Source organism: Bubalus kerabau, chromosome 1, assembly GCF_029407905.1.
Source record: "Bubalus kerabau isolate K-KA32 ecotype Philippines breed swamp buffalo chromosome 1, PCC_UOA_SB_1v2, whole genome shotgun sequence".
Classification (NCBI taxonomy): domain Eukaryota; kingdom Metazoa; phylum Chordata; class Mammalia; order Artiodactyla; family Bovidae; genus Bubalus; species Bubalus kerabau.
Genome location: NC_073624.1, coordinates 129,403,705 through 129,425,441, shown reverse-complemented (window position 1 = coordinate 129,425,441; position 21,737 = coordinate 129,403,705). Strand labels below are relative to the sequence as shown.

Genomic DNA, 21,737 nt, shown 5'->3' with positions numbered 1-21,737 from the left:
ACATTCTTTTTTTTCATATTCTTTTCCATTATGGTCTATCAGAGGATACTGAATCTAGTCCTTGTTCTGTACAGTAGGGTCTTATTTATAGGCGGATTTGAGGTAGGAAAACAACATACTTATAGCCACAGATAGTAAACAGCAGAGCGATAACTTAAACCCGGGTGTGCATGCTTAGTTGCTCAGTCATGTCCGACTCTTTGTGACCCCATGGACTTCTCTTGTCCATAGGGTCACCAGGCTCCTCTGTCATGGGATTTCCTAGGCCAAGATACTGGAGTGGGCTGCCGTTTCCTCCTCCCGGGGATCTTCCCAACCCAGGGGTGGAACCCATGGCTCTTGCATATATCCTGTGTTGGCAGGTAGCTTCTTCACCAGTGGCACCGCCCTAGTTCTGTTTAATTCTAGAACTCATCCAGAAGATTTTGAACAGAAAACCAAACCCTAGATTTTTACATAGGATTTTTAAATGGCTTTCTCAAGAAAAATAGTGTTATCTATTGTTATTTTTACTTTGCCATCAGAAGCATGCTAAACAATATGCAACAAATCCAGCACTTTCTTTTGGACCATGTTTCCTGGCAGAAGGAAGGTTGCTCTGAAGGAACTGTTAACACCTTACACAATAGTCTGTTCGTAGTTTATTTCAGTTGGCAACAGAGGGCGATATACACTGTCTAGATTTTCTCACATCTCCATCCTGCCCCTGGCTGTTTATAGGCATCACCTACATTACCTACAGTGAAGTCAGATTAATCTTTTGGGTTTAGTGAAGCTTTGGCATTTGCTGAGTTTTGGGTTTCTCTGAATTTGTATTAACAAGATCTTTCCAATTCTACTGTATTTAGCTATGAGATGACAGAAGTGTAGTCCTCAGAGGTTTCTACACAAAGCGCAAAGGTTTGAATGAACACTGTTTTTATACATCCAACCTTTTTTCTCTATTAGTGACAGGCATTACACCACCAATATGGACAGGAAGCAAAAGGGCTGTTTATGGAACAGTCATCCACATAATAGAAGGATAGGATTTTTATGTTTTCAAAATCCATGTACTTATCCCACGTGACACATTTCTCAAACCCCGGTGTTAACATACAATATTTCCTAAGTGGTTCTTTACAAGGAGGCCTTTATTCAATGTGTCATCAAATAATCATAAATCATGTTTCAAAACTGTAGAGAAATCTGTGTCTTTGTGTGCGTGCATGTGAGAATAGTGGATGTATTTTAAACACCGTTCCTGGAGAGTATTTGTCTGTTCATGAATCCAGTAGTAGGGAGTTGGGAAAAAGAAAGATCTAAAAACTTGTCAGAGACTTTGTACTGAAACATGAGACTAGAAATCAGAAGACATTACCACTCAGCCATAAAAACGAGCAAAATAATGCCATTTGCAGCAACCTGGGTGGACCTAGAGATTGTCATACTGAGTGAAGTCAGACAGGGAAAGACAAATATCATATAATATCATGTATATGTGGCATCTAAAAAAATTGTATAAATGGATTTATTTGTGAAACAGAAACAGATTCACAGACATAGAAAGCAAACTTCTGGTAACCAAAGGGGAAAACTGTGGTGGGGATAAATTAGGAGTTTGGGATTAACATATACACAGTACTATGTATAAAATAAACAACAAGGACTGAATGTATAGCATAGGGACTTCTACTCAATATTTTTTAATAACCTAAATGGAAAAAAAATCTAAAAAGAACATATACATATTTGTTGTTGTTGTTTAGTTGCTAAGTCATGTCTGACTCTTTTGCAATCTATTGACTACAGCTCTTGAGGCTCCTCTGTCCGTGGGATTTCCTGGATAAGAAAGAATACTGGAGTGGGTTGCCATTTCCTTCTCCAGAGGATCTTCCCAACTCAGGGATCGAAGCCGGGTCTCATGCATTGCAGGCAGATTCTTTACCACTGAGCCACCTGGGAAGCCCTATATAACTGAATTGCTTTGCTGTACACCTGAAATTAATACAGCATTGTAAATCAACTATACTTCAAAAATAAATTAATTTTTTAAAAACTGAAAAAAAGAAGTAGAGAAACTTGCCTGTGAGCATCCTTATCTGTGGCCACCACCCGTTTGTTCCATGGTGGCCTCTTAGAGTAGTGTTACACTCCTCTGCCAAAACCAGGACTGGCCAGAGTGAATGGAGTTCTCCTGATGGGCATGAAGTAACCAGGATTTACTCCAGGGGTCAGGGAGGGACCTCGTCTGTTCTGGAGCATACAGTCTTGGATGATTGAATAAAACTAGAGTTCCATGAGCAGGAATTCTGTTAGAGATGGCTGCAGGTGAGGCAACCGATTGTCTCCTCAAAGTTATGGGTGCCCTGCTAGAAAAGCAGATGGAAAAGTATATTCTACTTGTTGCTTTCTGAGCCAAAGGGAAAGTGCCAAGCTTGCATTTACTTAAAGAGTTCTATTAATTTTAGTCCTGACAGTTTATATGCAATTAACAACAATAAAGTTCTTTAGATACAGATTAAAGCTAGCTTATTAATGTCCTCTTTTACAACTACCTGAGGCATTTCTTTGCTTTGCTCTGCTCTCTACTCTCCTTGCTTTGGGTGGCGGTGGGGGTGAGGAGGAGGTGCGGACAGTGTTGGGGGTGAAGGAGGTAGCAGAGGTGTTAGATCATCACTGTTTCTTCCTGATCAGTGTCTTGGGAATGATCCGGCTCACTGTTTATTGTTTGTGCAAAATAGGAAGCTAGAGACTGTTGCTACCACCTCCCCTTCCACTAAATATATAGAAAATTGAGATCATTGTCTCTAGAACACCAAGTGTCCACCTGCTTATCCCATGGCACCGTATATCTCTGGACAACCTGAGTTATTTGAATGTGTGCAAGATGACTGCCCTTTGCTGAAGGTAGCATGGCACATGCAATTGTCAACTTAGAACACTCATTGTTGTTCAGTCACTAAGTTGTATCAAACTCTTTGTAACCCCATGGACTGTAGCATGCCAGGCTTCCCTGTTCTTCACTGCGTTTGCTCAAATTCAAGTCCATTGAGTTGGTGATGCTATCTAACCATCTCATCTTCTGCTGCCCTCTTCTCATTTTGCCTTCAGTCTTTCCCACCGGTGGTCACAGGACTGGAAAAGCTGTTTTCATTCCAGTACCAAAGAAGGGCAATGCCAAAGAATGTTCTAACTACTGTACAATTGCACTCATTTCACATGCTAGTAAGGTTAGGCTCAGAATCCTTCAAGCTAGGCTTCAGCAGTACGTGCACCAAGAACTTCTAGTGTACAAGCTGAATTGAGAAAAGGCAGAGAAGCCGGAGATCAAATTGCCAACGTTCATTGGATCATAGAGAAAAGCAAGGAAGTCCAGAAAAACATCTACTTCTGCTTCATTAACTACGCTAAAGCCTTTGACTCTGTGGATCACAACAAACTGTGGAAAATTCTTAGAGATGGAAGTGGAACTACTCATGCAAGGTGGAAAAAACTTGCTTGCAACCTGCATTAAGGATCCATGCTGTCCTTGTGTTTGGGTGTAATAAATAGATGATTTCCAGTACTTCCGGGTAATCAAAGTGTTTGTTTTGCCCATCCTCAGAGACTTGCAGATTAGCTCCTCCAGTACCACGACTTCTGAGAGTCAAGATCCTTCTTCTGGGGACCCTGCAGTCAGCGCTCTTCAACAGCAGCTGTTACTGATGGTGGCTAGGAGGACCCAGTCAGAAACCCCACGGGTAAGTCCCAGCATCACCTATTGTGAATGTTCCAGAAGCAGGGGTCCTGAAACCTGTTTCCGGGTTGGTTTCCCTAACAGAATTAGTCCAGTCTTGTCCTGAATTTTACATCAGAGGGTTGTGGTTACATCACTTCATGGTAGACTACTGGATGAATGTGAAAAGAGACCATTTAGATAACATACCATTTAGATAATACATTTTCACTGATGCTAATGGGTTATTAGTCTTGATTGTTCTTCCAGTGTATTAGAAATTGATTTACATTGATCTTTTGTTGCCGAGTTGCACAAATTCCACAAAACCTCAGTTGATTGGAATGGCTTTTTCTCGCTGCAGGGTTTGGAAATTATCTAGATATTTATTAATTTATTATAGCCTTATAATTTAGGCATGCAGAAATTTTGAAAGAGAATCTTGGCTTGAAGAGAGACTTTATTCATGGAACAAATGACATGATCATCAAGCACTTAAAAGATGCAGCTTTCTGTTATTTTACTGAGAGATTAACTTACTGATGTTCATTCACTTATTACTTCACTTTTAATGAGACTCTAAGACACAGAGCAAAGAATTCAAAAAGAACATGGGAGGAAAGACATACAACCAGTCATGAACTTAGAGCTGCACATTCTATCAGGGCATTTTGGAGAATGTCTATGGGAAGGCTCCTTAGAAGAAAGGACACTTGGGCTAGACCTTGAAGAAAGGTAGATTTCAGCAGGTGCAGATTGAAAGAAGAGGGCTATAAATGAGATACTGTCGAGTTTGTGTAACATTTCTTTACTGCTCTGCTTACCTTCTTCCTGACCATGTTTTGATTTCTTCTAGAGAATCTCGCCTACAAAAAGAAATACAGTAAGTCCCGTATATACAAATGTGTTCTGTTCTGAGAGTATGTTTGTTAAGTCCAATTTGTTCATCAGTGCAACAGTTAGCCCAGGTACCCAGCTGACACAGTTGGCTATACAGTACTGTGCTACAAGAAGTTTGTAATACTTTCCACACAAATAATACGTAAAAAACAAATAAGTACAAAAATAAGGGTAACATTTTTAATCTTACAGTGTAGTACCTTGCAAAGTACAGTTATTGTTGTTCAGTCACTCAGTCGTGTCCTACTCTTTGCAACCCCATGGACTGCAGTGCTTCCCTATCCTTCTTTTCTCTAATGCATTTCTCTAATAATGAGTGATATTGAGCATCTTTTCATGTGTTTGTTAGTCCTCTGTATGTCTTCTTTGGAGAAATGTCTCTTCAGGTCCCTTTCCCACTTTTTGATTGGATTGTTTGCTTTTCTGGTACTGAATTGCATGAGCTGCTTGTGTATTTTGGAAATGAATCTTTGTCAGTTGTTTCCTTTGCTATTATTTTCTCCCATTCTGAGGGTTGTCTTTTCATTTTGTTTGTAGTTTCCTTTGCTGTGCAAAAGCTTTTCAGTTTGATTAGGTCCCACTTGTTTATTTCTGTTTTTATTTCCATTACTCTAGGAGGTGGGTCATAGAAGATCTCGCTTTGATTTATGTCATCGAGTGTTCTGCTTATGTTTCCTCTAAGAATTTTATAATTTCTGGCCTTACACTTAGATCTTTAATCCATTTTGAGTTTATCTTTGTGTGTGGTATTAGGTAGTGTTCTGATTTCATTATTTTGCACATAGCAGTCCAGTTTTACCAGCACCACTTATTGAAGAGGCTATCTTCAGGGCCATTGTTAACATCATCAAAATGCTCATTAGTTATGGAACTCTTGAAGAGACTATTTTTTTTATTTTCATTTAAAGTTTTTTGTTGACGTATAGTTGATTTACAACATTGTGTTAATTTCTGCCCTACAGCAAAGTGATTCAGTTATATGTATTCTTTTTCCTACTCTTTTCCATTATGGTTTATCACAAGATATTGATTATATTTCCCTGTGAAGTAGGGCCTTGTTGCCCATCCATCCTGTATGTGGTAGTTTGCATCTGTGGAAGAGTTATTATGAGGCTTTGAAGATTAATGAGAATGTATGGCAAAATTATGCCTTTAATAATCAGTATTAATTATTAGTATCATTAAAATTCTTATGAGTTTTATGGAACTCTTGAATTTTTCAGGTAGCTTGGAAATACAGTTCTGTTGTCTAAGACACCCCATTTGTGGTCCTTCATTGTGTTAGCCCTAGCAAACTCACACCGAAGTCAAACCATTTTTTCTTTGAGATGATTTTCATTTAAGCAGCAATAAATAGCATAATATGCCAGTTGTGCATATTAATAAGTTTTACGAAAGATGTGGACATGGTCTTCATGTGATTTTTTATAGTGACCTTCCCTAAAGCTACTGTCTAAAAGAGAGTATTTTCTTACTATTCAAAAGAGTGTTGTCACTTCCACTGTTGCTTCTCCTTGACGTGTTTATACATCATGCTGGATTCCCACACCACGGAATGGTAAACCCTACTCAGCTGGTACACGTGCTTTATTTCTTACTTGCACTCTTAGTTCATGGAGCATAAAGAGAAGGGATTTCTTTTGAGAGGAAGATTTACTCTAAGTTACAAATTCACTGGGCTTCCCTGGTGGCTTAGACAGGAAAGAATCTGCCTGCAATGTGGGAGACCCAGGTTCGATCCCTGGGTCGGGAAGATCCCCTGGAGAAGGGAATGGCAACCCACTCCAGTATTCTTGCCTGGAGAGTTCCAGGGACAGAGGAGCTGGCGCACCGCAGTCCATGGGGTCGCAAAGAGTCAGACACGACTGAGCACGTAACACTTTGACTTTCATAAGTTCATTGTCATTAAAAGAAGATGCTGTTCTTGCTGACAGGACAGCAGGAAGTTTCTTCGAGGCTCTCTTTTCTGTTGGAGTCAAATTCCAGACACAAGCAGCACTTATAATCTCAACTTACCTCTAATAGTATAGCCCAATCCATCCTATATATTGTCAACCTGCATATTACCTTCACAATGGATCAACTTTCCCTTGAAATGCTCTTTGTGTTAATATTTTATAGTCTGAATAACCTATGCTCCATAGCTGTCAGGGAATTAGCATCTGGGAACACAGATATGGGGAAGTTAGCCCCCTAGGAGGGTTGCACATGGTCTCCAGTGAAGCAGATGTGTTGCCCTTATGCATACTAGGTGTTTTGACATCAGCGACTTTCAGTGAATTAAGGAAAAATTATGCAGTCTGCCCAAGTATGACCTTCTTCTTTGTAAGTCTGAGAGGAGTGAATGAGACCACTGAAAGGTAGCTTTACCTCCATGGCTGCTCTTCCATGCTGTCCTCCTCCTCCCTTTACTTATCTTGGTCCTTCCTCTCAGTCTTCTGTGTCTTATGTTGTTGTTCAGTCACCAAGTCGTATCCGACTCTTTGTGACCCTGTGGACTGCAGCACGCCAGGCTTCTGTCACTCACCATCTCCTGGAGTTTGCCCAAGTTCGTGTCCATTGAATCAGTGACGCCATCCAACCATCTCATCCTCTGTTGCCCTCTTCTCCTTCTGCTTTCAATGTTTCACAGTATCAAGGTCTTTCCCAATGAGTCAGCTGTTCGCATAAGGTGGCCAAAGTATTGGAGCTTCAGCTTAGCCTACAGGAAATTAGAGCCTACTGAAAATCCTTTTTGGAAAAATATAAGACGAAAGCAAACAAATAAAAATGCAAGCTAGCATAATCCACCAATTCCACTTTTTGGTGTATATTCAAAGAGCCTAATGCAGGGAATCCAACAGATACTTGCGTGTGCGTGTTCACAACAGCATTATTCATGATTGTGAATAGTGAATATCCCGCCAGAGGTGGATGCAACCCAAGCATCTGTCGACAGATGAATGAATAAACAAAAGTGGTCTATCCATAAAATGAAATTTTATTCAGCCTTAAAAAAAAATTTTGATACCTGAAACATGATAGAACTTGAGATCATTATTATAAATGAAACAAGCCAGTCACCAAGGAACGATACTCTTTAATTCCACTGATAGGAGGTACCCAGAGGGGTCAAATTCCTGGAGACAGAAAGTAGAGGAGTGTGGGGAGTTAGTGTTCAATGTGGACAGGGTTTCAGTTTTGCAAGATGAAAACATGAATAATAATATGAATATTATTGCTACTGAAATGCATACATACAAAATGGTTAAGATATAAATTTTATATTATGTATTTTTTTTAACCACAGTTACAAAAAAAAGCAACCCCACAGATTAGAAATAGAAGGTCTGCAGCGGGCTGGGGCTCATTAAGTATTTGTTCAGCAAATGAACGGAGACTAATTTTTTTCAAAATTGAATTCCTTTCCACTAGATTAGATCCAATCAGAGATGAATTTGGGGTGAAAATGTTTTAAATCTGAGATTAAATTCCTCCACCTGTTTCTGTTTTATTGGTTTAATTTTTTTTTCTGATAAATATTTCAGGTCTTATATTGGGCTTCACTGAAGACCTGTGTACTGTGGATGAAAATCTTTTTACTTAAAAAGAATTTAAATATTTATCTCAGCATTACATTAAATAACATACCTTTCAAAAATAATGTCATTTAAGGCCTTTTGTTGAATTCTGATCTTTCATAATAATTACTTTCATGGCAGTTTCCTGGCCTAACAGTAGTATTTTGATATAAGTAGCATAATTTTAATGTCACATTATAATGAAATTGAAATGTATTGGTAAAAAAGACCTTTTCTGCAACAAGGATCTACTGTATAGCATAGAGAACTATACTTGGTATTTTGTGATAACCTATAAGGGAAAAGAATACAGAAAAGAATGAATATGTGTATATGTATAACTAAACCACTTTGCTGTACAACTGAAACTCACATAACATTGTAAATCAATAATAGTACAAAAAATAAAGCTGGGAAGAAAAGACCTTTTCTGTTGATCATTGTCCTTTTGTTAGGGTGCCCATTTTTTTTATGGACTCTGTTGGTTTCCATTTCAGAATTTAAACATCTGCTTTTGGTACTTTTAAATCAGGAGGCTTATTTTCCTGACAATAACACGTCTACGTGAAACCCTCTCTCTGTTTTTTATTTCCGTATCTAAAAGCATCTGAGTCAGGATCTGGAAGATTCATCCTGTTCCTCCACACAAGGAAAGTTTAACCGAGAGCAGTTTTACAAGTTTATCATTTTCCCTGGCAAGTGGATTAAAGTCTGGTATGATCGCCTTACCTTGCTGGCGTTACTTGATAGGTAAGCCTCCAGGCACGCACATGTGCTGGGGAAAGACACAAGTGGGGCATGGCAGTGTGCGCTGGCTTGCTGGTAATAAGCAGTTTGGCCTCAGGCTGAAATTCTCTGGGGCTTTTCCAAGGTGTCCACTTTTTGTGCTGCAAACCCAGAGTCAAAGCAGTGAGATCCCGACAAATGAAGAAATTGTCATTGAGCGGTTAAAATGGGAACTAGGAGAGTTTGGTAGCATGGTTTAGTCTTAAGGTTTGGGGACAATATTATGCCTGGGTCTGCTCATCTTTTGCCAGTTTTTGTAGGAGAGCCTGCAGCTGCCATGTTGAGGGCAGAGCTTGGGTGTGTGGATGTGGCGTGGGGAGGGGAGGAGGGACATGGAGGGGGAAGGAGTGATGTCTCACCCTTTCCTTTCAGGACTTGGGTTCTAAATACTCTATCCTATACTTTGGATGCTAGTCTTTCCTTTTAACCCTATTACTCTTTCTCACCACTATTTCTCAAGATGCAGTGCTGTGGGGTTGGAGCTGAGGGTACTGGGTGGGGAGGTGGAGGTGGGTGGCAGGGGTCAGGTTGAGTAAGGCATGATGGAGTTGGGGACCAAAGAAGGGACTTCCCATTTCCATCCCCCTCGGGGTATACAGAAGACCAGATTGTGATCTTTTTTTAAATAATATTTTTATTAAAATTTAAACCTTTATTCTGCAAAAAGACAGTATAAAAGAATGAAAAGACAAGTCATTGACAGAAAAAATTATTTATGAGACTTCCCTGGTGGTCCAGTGGTTGCGACTTCACCTTGCAATGTGGGGGGTGTAGGTTTGATCCCTGGTTGGGGAGCTAAGATCCTATATACCTTGTGGCCAAAAAACCAAAACATACAACAACAACAACAAAAACACAGAAGCAATCTTGTGACAGATTCAATAAAGACTTAAAAAAATTAAAAATTTACAAGGCACACATCAGATATATATCCAAGATATACAAAGACTACTTAAAGCTCAATAATAAGAAAACAACCTAATTTTAAAATATGGGCTAAAGATCTGAAGAGAACCCTCATCTAAGAAGACATCCAAATGGCAAACAAGTTGATAAAAATAGGCCTATCATTTTATATCACTAGAGATTTGCAAATTTAAGCAATGATGAGATATCACTGTACACTATAAGAATGTTTAATCAAACAAAACTGACAATAGCAAATGCTGGAAAGAATGTGGGACAAAAAACCCCTTTTTTCATCACTGGTGGAAGAACAGAATGGTACAGCTAATTTGAAAAACAGGATGGCAGTTTTCTAAAGTAAACAGTTTTACCATATAATTCATCATTTGTACTCCTAGGTAACTACCTACCTGATTTGAAAACATCCACATAAATACTGCATATGAATGTTTTTAATATCTGTATTTATAATCATTAGAAACTAAAAGGAACCAGGATGTACATCAGTATATGAGCAGATAAATTGTGGGGGCTTCCTTGGTGGCTCAGTCATTAAGAACCCACCTGCTCATACAGGAGATGTGGTTTTGATCCCTGGGTCGGGAAAATCCCGAGAAGGAAATGGCAACCCAACTCCAGTAGTCTTGCCTGGGAAATCCCATGAACAGAGGAGCCTGGTGGGCTACAGTCCCTGGGGTCACAAGAGAGTCGGATATGACTTAACGACTAAACGACAACAACAACGAATTGTGATTTCACAGGTTGTGGGTTTGGAGATTCGGATGCTATTACTAATGGTGTCATCAGAAAACACAGGAGTTTCACAGTTAAATGCCAGTCAGCGGGGTAGTGGGGAGGCTGGTTGCCTGCCTGGCTGTTGTGGGTCCCCCAGTGACTACTTGTTATCATAGTGTCTTACATGGTGTGATCACATACTGAAAAACTATAGTCATGCAAAATTACAACAGCAAATTTCAGGACCCACAAGTCAGGGAAGGGAGTTAGAATGGTTTTTCTAACAACACTATGTTACCCCAGGGGCACACACTTCAGACGAAGACTTCATACTTGACTAAAATAATTCAAGATAATACAGTCTGTTAGGTGAGAAGTGTTTTTGAAATATTCATTTAAAAAGAAATTAACAGAAGTTGAACTAACTTGCCTTAACCCTTCATATTAAATACAAATATTTCTATGGATTTCTGGGTTTGTTATTTTAAAATCCACTCACTGATGAAAATTAGCTGAAAATCCAGTGAAGATCTAAAAAAAGATGATGAGAAAGATGATTATCATCTTGTGAAGGTTATAGTCTTAAATCATTTTAATCACCTCTCTTGCAAGTTATGTGCTAAGTCATGTCCCACTCTTTGTGACCCCATGGACTGTAGCCCGCCAGGCTCCTCTGTCCATGGGATTCTCCACCAGGAATACCGGAGTGGGTTGCCATTCCCTTCTCCAGGGGATCTTCCTGACCCAGGGATGGAACCTGTGCATTGGTAGGTGGGTTCTTTACCACTGCCCTCAGTCTCCTGTTAAATGGGGGTAATCTATTGGGTTGGCCAAAAAGTCAGTAAGATGTTATGGAAAAACCCCAACAAACCAAATCACAGGGGGGATGTGAGGATCAAACCAAATTAATGATAGAAAGAATTCTTTAAATATTAGTTGTTGGGAAGATTCCCTGGAGAAGAAAATGGCAACCCACTCCAGTATTCTTACCTGGAGAATCCCAAGGACAGAGGAGCCTGGCGGGCTACAGTCCGTGGGGTCGCAGAGTCCGACGTGACTGAACACTTGCTCATGTTATTACTTGGAATGTGGCCCAGAACCCAGAAAGAAGAAAAAATTTTTAAATGAAATAAATGATTGTAGCCAAAGTGTGTGTGCTGTGTGTGTGCTAAGTCACTTTAGCCATGTCTGACTCTCTGTGACCCTGTGGACTGTAGCCCACCAGTTTCCTTTCTGGCCAAAGTAGGTGTTGTCAAATGCAGACACTGAAACTTAGGCCCTTAGAAAGGAGAGATCACCCTTTCTCCAGAGCCCATCTAATCCTACTTTCAGTCGTCCACCCGCAAGCTTGGTGATCTGGTTTTCTAGTTGGCAGTCAATGAAGAGGGGAGGAAGGGACGCCATGACTCCCAGCTGACAGTGAGGAAGGAGGCAGGAAAACCCAGAACACTGACCTAGAAAACCCGAGCAGCCTGGGACCTTTGTGTGGGGAGAGCAGCCCCGCCCAAGGACCGTCGAGCAGCACTCAGCACACAGAGCCGCCTGGGAGCTTTGTGAAAACACAGATGCTCAGGTGTGAGAAGTCACCACCCCAGCGTGGCCTGGGGCACAGCACCCTCCTTAGCTCACCTGGTTAGTTCACTGATGATCTGAAAGGTCTGTTTAAGAAAACACGGATTCACATGATAAATTTTACGTTTTTGACGACCGGAGCTGTTTTTTTATTTGAAAATGTATACATAAATCACCCTGGATATTCATTGGGAGTATCTAAAGTCACATGGATGAGAGAACTTGAATTTACCAAATGAAAGCTTGGTAAACACATATATAATAGAAAACAAACTTATAAGTGTTGGCAGAAACTGGAAGAATTTGGTGAATAACAGGCAGTTGAAATCAGACTAATTGCTGCCCTGAACTCCCCCAGGTTGGGACTTCTGTTTGATGTTTTTCAACTTTTCTCTGGGACTCAGACTCATCTTCCTTGAATGTGTTTCCTTATCCTCTGATCATGGTAGCGTTCTGGGTCCCTATGATCACAACCTCTCCCGTTTGCCTTCAGTTTGCCGTCCAGTCTGCTTAGATATTTTTAGACTTGTCTCTCTTTTATCATTTTCTCTTCCTTTCTCTTCTGCTGTTCCCTCACCTTGCAAAACACCTAGGTTTTCTTTTTCTTTCACCAGTTTATCAGGTTAGCATCTAAAACAAAAAGCTGTCCATCTAAGCATCATTTCATTCATTTATTTGTTCATTCAACTCTTAAAATCAAAACACCTATCCACTCTAGGCTCTGTAAGGAGCCCTGGGTATAGAGCAATAAATGAAACAGACATACAGCCCCTGTGCTCAGGAAGCCTGACTCCACTGGGGGAAGTGGGCTAAGGCAGCATACGGTCCTGGGTGCCGTGGAAGACACGCCTGAAGGCCTGGGATAGAGGAACTAGGGGAAGAGGACACAGATGTCAGGACAGGTGACGACAGAAGCCTTATCCGAGGAGGAAACGCACAGATCTGAAATACAGCAGGGAGCTAGGCATGTGACAAGCAGGGGCAATCTCGCCATCGTCATCATCGTGAGGATGTGCTGTCATGTCTCCCATCCTTACAAATCCTCTGGACCACGTTCCCCCAGCTGCTGTCCCGTTTCTCCAGGTTTCCTTGCAGCAGACCTCCTTCAAGCATTGCGTGTTATTTTTTTTTCCAGTTTCTCTCCTCCCATTTTCTCATAACCCCCTTGCATTCAGTCTTCTGATCCCAGGGCCGCATGGAGCCTGCCCTGGTCCAGGTCGTGGTTGATCCTGTCAGTCATGTCCCTGGACTCTCATTCTTGGTTCACTCTCTTCTCTTGTTTGCGGGGCTCAGCCCTCTCTTGGTTTTCCTTCTGCCCCATTGGTAGCTCCTTCCTGGTCCCCTTTGCAGGTGACCTCTTCATGTTGGTGTCTCAGGAGCTGCTCAGCCCTTGGTCTTTCTCTTTCTACCCGCTTTTCTTTAGTGATCACATTTAGTCTCATGGCTTTAAATCCTGCTAATCTGCCAGTGACCCTCAATTTCTGTCTCCACCCTGGACCTATTGCCTGATTTCTTTACTTGTGTATCTAACTATGGGGTTGACATCTCATAATCAGAGTTGAAACTGAGCTCTTCATCTCTACCTCATCCCAGGTCTGCTCCACCTGTGGTCTCCCCCACCTCAGCTGATGACCACCTTATCCTCCCAGCTTTTCGTTAAAAATCTTGGCATAATCCTTAACTCTTCTTTCCTTTCACTCCTGCGTTCAGTTTCTCGTAGATCATGTTTACTGCTCCTTCAAATGTATCTACTGTGGTTTCCACCTTTAATGTGGCCACCTTTGTTTGAGCTGCTTTCATCTCCCATCTGGGTTACTGTAAGAGCATCAACTGCTCACACCCATACTCCCTGGACACTATTCTTTTTCAAAATTGTATTGAAGTAATAGTTGATTTACAGTGTTGCATTAATTTCTGCTGTAGGGCACAGTGTTTCAGTTATCCATGTATATTCTTTTCCATTATGGCTTGTCACAAGATATTGGCCAAAGTTGCCTGTGCTGTACAGTAGGACCTTGGTGTCTGTCTGTCCTGTATAAAATAGCTTGCATCTGCTGATCCCAAACTTCCAATCCATCCCTCCCCCGCCCCACTCCCCCTTGGCAACCACCGGTCTGTTTTCCGTGTATGAGTCTGTTTCTCTTTTGTAGATAAGTTCATTTGTGCTGTATTTTAGATTTCACATATGTGATATCATATAATATTTATCTCTCTGTCTGACTTACTGCACTTAGTATGATACTCTCATGGTCCATCCATGTTGCTGCATATGGCATTACTTCATTCCTTTTGTGGCTGAGTAGTATTCCATTTATGTATACCACATCTTCTTTCTGCTTTCATCTCTCAGTGGGCATTTAGGTTGCTCCCACGTCCTGTCTACTGTAAATAGTGCTGCTGTGAGCACAGGTGCATGCATCTTTTTGAATTATGGTTTTCTGTGGATATATGCCCAGGAATGGGATTGCTGGATCGTACGACAGCTCTATTTTCAGTTTTTTAAGGAACCTCCCTGCTGTTCTCTGTAGTGGCTGCACCAATCTACATTCCCCCGTATCTCCCGGTGAACTATTCTTAACACAACAGAGTGTTGGGCGCCTCTTGGTCTTCCTGTTGGTCACCACACCAGGCCCTCTTCCAGCCTGAAGACCTTTGCCCTGGCTGTTCCCTCCTCCTGGTGCGCTCTTCCCGCAGATAACTGCACGGCTGGCCCTTTTGTCTTTCAAATGGTTTTTCTTAGAGAGACTTAGCCTGACCTTCCTGTATAAAATCCATCAGGTCTCTGTCCACACACTCATAACTCCTCTCAGCTTGTTCTTTTCATTTTTCCATTGCACGAATGCTCTTCAAATAGTCTATCATGTTCTTACTCTGTGTGTATTATTTATTTTATGTCTCTGCCCACTGGAAAGGAGACTTTATGAGTTTCATTCACTGATGTATTCGCAGCACTTATGTTACATGAACAAATGCATCAGCTTCCCTTAGCAAACTCCTTCCCAGTTTCTGCCATTATGAGCCTTTCCCCCCAGATTGAAAGCTTAATGTCATCTTTATTCTTTCACTCTCTTATGGTGCATAATCCATCCAATCAGAGTCTTTTCTGCCCTGTTCTGTTTTGTGTCTGAAAGTCACACGTCCCCTCTAATTTCCCAGGTGTGTCACTTTCTCAGGCTCTGGTTACTTCTCTCTGGGAGTACTGTTTATCCTTTCCCCTCCAGTGCATCTTGTTAACCTGTGCAAGATAAATCTTTCTAAAGTATAGCCTTAATCATGACACCCCCTACCCAGTGAGCAAACTTCTTCACCCAATATTTATGAGGAACCGTGGGAGGGGAGTGATGGTGGGGAGGTGGAGGAATGGAGTCCTGGTGGAGGCGGACCTGGGAAAAATTACTTTTTAGGAACTTTATTTTTTCTCTCCAAATAGAAAAAGTTTTTTTTAATTGAAATTTTTGTTTTATTTCCTAAGCTTTTAGATAGTCTTAGATAACTTCAAAATGTTATGAGCAAACTAAAGAATACATAATTATAGACCTGAACTGCATAAACAAATATATTTAGCCCTATAAAAAGTACATAGTAAAGAATAAAAAATACTTAAATTTCTCTTTTCACCAAATATTTATTGTCCTTCCCCCAGTTTTTAAAAAAGTTTTCAACATGAGATCTTAATATCTAAGTTCTTTACATTTCTGTACTTTTATACCTCTTGGTTGCCTGATTAAAAAATGGGAAAAAATATGAACAGATTCCTCACTAGAGAAGATATTCAGATGGCAAATAAATGTTTGAGAAGATGCTCCACATTGTATATCATTAGGAAATTATGAATTAAAACAATGATGAGATGCCACCACACACCTATTAGAAAATGAATGTCATTGACTCGTGTCTGACTCTTTGCAACCCCATGGACTAGGCCAGAATACTGAAGTGGGTAGCCTTTCCCTTCTCCAGGGGAATCTTCCCAATGCAGGGATCGAACCCAGGTCTCCTGCATTGCAGCCAGGTTCCTTACCAGCTGAACCATAAGGGAAGCCCAAGAATACTGGAGTGGGCAGCCTATCCCTTCTCCACTGGATCTTCCCGACCCAGGAATTGAACCGGGAACTCCTGCATTGCAGGTGGATTCTTTACCAACTGAGCTATCAGGGAGGCCCCCTTTTAGAAAGGCCCAATCCAAAACACTGATAATAGCAAATGCCAGCAAGGGTGTGGGGCAGCAGGACTCATGTCATTGCTGGTGGGATTGCAAAATGGTACAGCCACTTTGGAAGACAGCTCAGCAATTTCTTACAAATTAAACACACTAGTAGTACAGTTTGACCTACCAATCATGCTCCTTATTTCCACACAAAAACCTGCATTTATAGATGCTTTATTCATAATTGCCAAAACTTGGAAGTAACTGTCTTTTCATAGGTGATGGATAAACAAATTGTGGTATGTCAGTATTACTGAGCAGTAGAAAGAAAAGAGCTATCAAGCCATGCAAAGGCACAGAGGGCCTTTGATGTGTATTACTAAGCAAAGAAGCTAACCGGAAAAGGCTGTGCACTGTATGATTTCATTATGGAATCTGGACAAGGCAGATCTATGGAGACAGTAAAAGATGAGCGGTTACCAGGGGTTAGAGAGGATGGATGAATAGGCAGAGCACAGAGGATTTTTCGGGCAGTGAAAATACTCTGCATAATACAATAATGGTGGATATGTATCATTACAGCATTGTTTAAACCCATAGAATGTACATCACCAGGAAGCAACCATCATGTAGACTATGGACTTTAGTTGATAATGATTTGTCAGTGTTGCTTCATCAGTTAAAACACATGCAGCACTCTAGTGGGAGATGTTGATGGTGGGGGAAGGCGGGTGTATATTTGGAGGTAGGAGCTATGTAGGAACTCGTAACACTTTCTCCTCAATTTTGTCGTGAATCTAAAACTGCTCTAGGGACTTCCATAGGAGTTCAGTGATTAAGAATTCACCTTCAAAGGAAGGGTGTAGGGATGTGATTCTTGGTTGAGGAGCTAAGATCCTACGTACCTCATGGCCAAAAAACCCCAAACATAAAGAACAGAAGCAATAGTGTAACAAATTCAATAAAGACTTAAAAAATGGTTCACATTTAAAAAACTCAAAAAAAATAAGGCTGCTTTAAAAATAAAATCCATTAATTAAAGAAAGACATTCAGGAGTGCCTGAGCATGCCAAGGATGAAGTAGCCAACTGTTCCTGTCTGAAAATGATCATAATTTAATGGAAAAGACCAATAGGTACATGGAAAAAAATAGGCAATATAAGATAGCTCAGCTGGTAGAGAATCCACCTGTAATGCAGGAGATTCTGGTTTGATTCCTGGGTCGGGAAGATCCGCTGGAGAAGGGATAGGCCACCCTCTCCAATATTCTTGGTTTCCCTTGTGGCTCAGCTGGTAAAGAATCCTTCTGCAATGCGGGAGACCTGGGTTCAATCCCTGGGTCAGGAAGATCTCCTGGAGAAGGAAATGGCAACCCACTCCAGTATTCTTGCCTGGAAAATCCCATGGATGGAGGAGCCTTGTAGGCTACAGTCCATGGGGTCGCAAAGAGTCGGACACGACTGAGCGACTTCACTTCACTCAGAATTCTAGTGATTAGTCCATCTAAACTCTTGACCTTGGGGTCCACACCATCCTCCCTTTCAACTGTTCCCTCCTGTAACTCCACCCTGCATCTCCTTCTCTCATAGAAGCCTTCCACCTCTGATGTCATAGTCCCAGCCTCAGTTCGTTCTTCACATCCCCCCTACGTGCTAAATGGCTTCAGTCCTGTCCAACTCTTTGCAACCCTATGGACCATAGCCCTTCAGGCTCCTCTGTCCATGGGATTCTCCAGGCAAGAATACTGGAGTGGGTTGCCATTTCCTTCTCTGGGGGATCTTCCTGACCCAGTGATTGAACCCGGGGCTCCTGCACTGCAGGCAGACTCTTTACCGTCTGAGTCACCAGGGAATTTGCTTTCCCCCTACCTCCATCGTCTCCACATCCCCTCTTGCACTTTGATGTATCCACTTCCTCCCACTAGCAGCCCTCGTTGCCTCTCCCATGATCCTGCCTTTAGCCCCTTTATATCAGCATCTTGACACTCCCTTTCTTGTCCCTTTGCATACCCGATGATAACACCCCACGTCTGGATGAGCTCATCTCTCTGCCCCACACCTCTCACGTGGCATCTCCGGAGAGATCACCCAGTGACACACGGGTCAGACCCACTGCATGGACAGCTCTCTGGCCGGAGGTCTCCTGGCCTCTGAAACGGAGCAGCAAATTCTGGCCACTGTGACTGTATGTGGAAGGGATTGCCTGCTTTAGTTAAGTGTAATGTACCCCCTTCCTTCACTTAGTGGAGTCAGTGAAGCTCCTTTTCGGAAACACATTTCACTGTGGTGGATGGAATAATTAACAGTCTTCTCCCAGTAAACCTGGTTTAATGGCCAGGGACACCCAAAGGGATTATATTTCACTTGTTTCAATAACAGAAAATGGGAGTTAAATATGGCTTTAAAAAAATGTAGAATGCAGTAATAATGCAAGAAAGAAAGAAACTGTAAAATCTTGTTACCAAACATAAAAGCTTGAGATAGGTCCTCTCTGCTGTCAGTCATTTTAGAAACATGCACGTATTCTCTGGATAAAAACAGACAGCTTTACCTTTTATTCCCTTTGTTTTTTTAATTTTAATTTTTTAAAATTATGAAAGTGTGACAACACATTTATAGGAGACTAGGAAAAGACAACAAGATTATGTATAGTTCCCCTATATATTACAATTATTTTTTAAGTAGATAAACTAAAATTTTTAGATGGAGTTTCAATATGGTTTTTATTTGTTTATTTTGCTCAGAACTGAAGATGTCAAGGAAAATGTGCTGGCAGTTTTACTCATTATCCTGGTTTCCCTGCTTGGATTTCTGACATTGAACCAAGGCTTTTGCAAAGACATATGGGCGCTCCTCTTCTGCCTCATCATGGCCAGCTGCCAGTATTCCCTGTTAAAGGCAAGACCACATCTAATTCTTACCATCACTAATGTAGCCTTGAAATCATGAGATGATGACCCAGACACTTCTGATTTGTGTTCTAGAGCGTTCAGCCTGACCCTGCCTCGCCAATCCACGTAAGTGTCCACTAACAGGCTTGTCTGGTCTGCTTGCATTGAAGATGGGGAATGGCCAAAATCAATTCAAATGTATATAGCAATATACGTATATACTGAATGTAAAATGGAAGTATTAATGCATGTGGTCAAGTTCAGGGGAGATCTGAGGCTGTGATGGGAATGGTGGTGGGGAGGGGCCAGGATGGGGACCAAGAGTGTGTGGAGGGCCTTTTCCATCTCATTGAACTCATCTCAGGAAAGATGTTGCAGTCGGTGGGGAAATCAGCAGAGTCCGCAGTCAGGCTACCTGTGTTGGTTTCCTGGTTCCTGTGTCTGAATGTTGGACCCTGAATGAAAAGTGAACTCTCCATACCTCAGTTTCCCTGTGTGTGAATAAGGATAGTAGAAATGCCTATGGGGAGTGAATTAATCCAACTCACGGGCTTAAAACAGTGTCTGGTATATAGAAATTGCTTCATAGATGGTAGCTGTTATTGGAAACATTGGTTATGTAAGCACAAATCATTATTCTTTTTACATGAAGCTGATCTCTTCCTGTCCCACACTTTCAAGTGTATCGTCACCTTTTATCTCATCATTTGGGGGCTTATTTATAACTGAAACTCTGGCCTCCCCAGTACCAGTCTCTTGGTGCTCTGGCATCCCTCCCTGAGCTCAGAAGCACTGTAGCATCCACTGACCAGGGGGCACGCTCCCCTGCGGGGTGGTGGGTCCAGGTCTGGCACTGTCCCTACTGGGACCCCAGCCACGTGCCTTTGCACCAAAACCACTGCTTGGTGGATGTCCCAGCTCTTTGAGAAACCTTCCTTCCTCTGTTATGGTAAACTCCTGTGAGTCCCTGAAAATCCCATCCGATGAAAGAAAACGTGACCTTCCTGCTATTGTGCTTTAAAAAAGAAATTCATATCCAGGATTTAGGAGTGATCTCAAGTCTGTGATAGCTCATATTTAGCTCATAGTAATTAAGAAAAGCTTATAATTGGCTGCTCACCTGGCATACGTTGCTATCTTGTTAAATTCCTCTGTTCCCTATAATTGGTTTACATGGAATACATCTTCTTTTGTCCCAGCGTCTGAATGTCAAGATAAGGAGAAACAGTGTAATTAGGGTATCACAGATGTATTGTTGTGATTATTGTCAAGAATCTGGGCTAGGTGGTGTGAGCCGAGATGCTCAGCCCTGTGATGTTCTGTCCCAGCCCACCCCCGATGCGACACTGCCATCCTCCTGCTGCTGTAAATAAGCCCTGCTTCCTAGTGACAGCGCTTGGGTCACTGTCTTTCTGGGTGACCCGGGGGAGGGGTGTAATAGGCTATTAAACATTCATTTCCTGCATGTGCTCTCACGAATGATACTACCAGAGGTGAATGGTGAGAACAGCTGTTATCCCCCCTGTGGATTTGTAATGACCATTTGTAGGACCCCTGGGTCACGGTTCTAAGTTGGAGTCGCAGTGTCTGCATTGATCCAGTTCCTAGAGGGCTATACCCAGCTGCTCTTCCTTTATCTGAACAAGCATGTCACAGTGAGATAGGAAACAGTGACTCCTCTTACTGGCATCGGAAGTCACAGTCAGACATCGAAGTCTGTTTATTGTAGTAATTAATATGCTTACACAGATTGCTAAGTAGATTAGCCCTGATTTGAGTTAGCATTTCTAACTATTATGGTGAGGAAAGAAAACATGGTAGGTATAAAATATTTCCTCTTGCAATGTGTAAGTTAGAAGACTAACTTACTGTTTAGAGATAAGAAAACCTCAGAAAGGTCAGTCCAGTCTGGCAGAGAGATGGTTCTGTGCCTGCCACCAGCCCTGGCTAAGATTCATTCATCAGTGGCTGTCAGATAAAACAAAGTGCTTAAAAAAAAATTTTTTTTTTTATTTTGGATTGGAGTATAGCTGATTAACAATGCTGTGATAGTTTCAGGTGGATAGCAAAGGGATTTAACCATGCATATACATGTATCCATTCTCCCCCAAACTCCCCTCCTATCCAGTTGCCACTGAAGTGCTGTTCAAAACTGTATTACTTTGTTCATTCCCAGGGAGTGGCTGTTCAAAAATGCAGTCAATTCTTGTTCTTCGAGTGATTGGTTTTTCTTCTGTGTTTCCTTCCAGGAGCACAGAGGTGGCAAATTTTGAGCAAGTTGTTAAAACCAGAAGATAGCATAATGATTTTTTTTTTTTTTTGCATAACACTGTGTGTTTCAGATAGAGTTGCAGAATTAGCACTGGCATGCTAGTAGATATGGTACCATCAACCCTGGGCTTGAAAAAAAAATGCTTCTGATTGTAAAAGAAAACAAGTCTAGGAGAGCTTAAAAACTGAGGGTGAGGGTAACTTCTGGAATCAGTTGGAGGATCAGAGACTGGTAATTTAGCTATGGGTGATGAAGCTGTTCCTTACTTACAG

The 21,737-nt window shown here is 41.5% G+C and overlaps 1 protein-coding gene across 1 annotated transcript in view; it reads left to right on the top strand.

The window, feature by feature from the left end:
- Positions 1–21,737, top strand: part of PCNX2 (pecanex 2) — a 299,231-nt gene that overhangs the window by 53,636 nt on the left and 223,858 nt on the right. The window contains exons 9-12 of the mRNA XM_055588352.1: positions 3,587–3,722; positions 8,762–8,907; positions 19,047–19,200; positions 19,287–19,319. Of these exons, the coding sequence (XP_055444327.1) occupies positions 3,587–3,722; positions 8,762–8,907; positions 19,047–19,200; positions 19,287–19,319 (469 nt within the window). The remainder of the gene's footprint in view (positions 1–3,586; positions 3,723–8,761; positions 8,908–19,046; positions 19,201–19,286; positions 19,320–21,737) is intronic.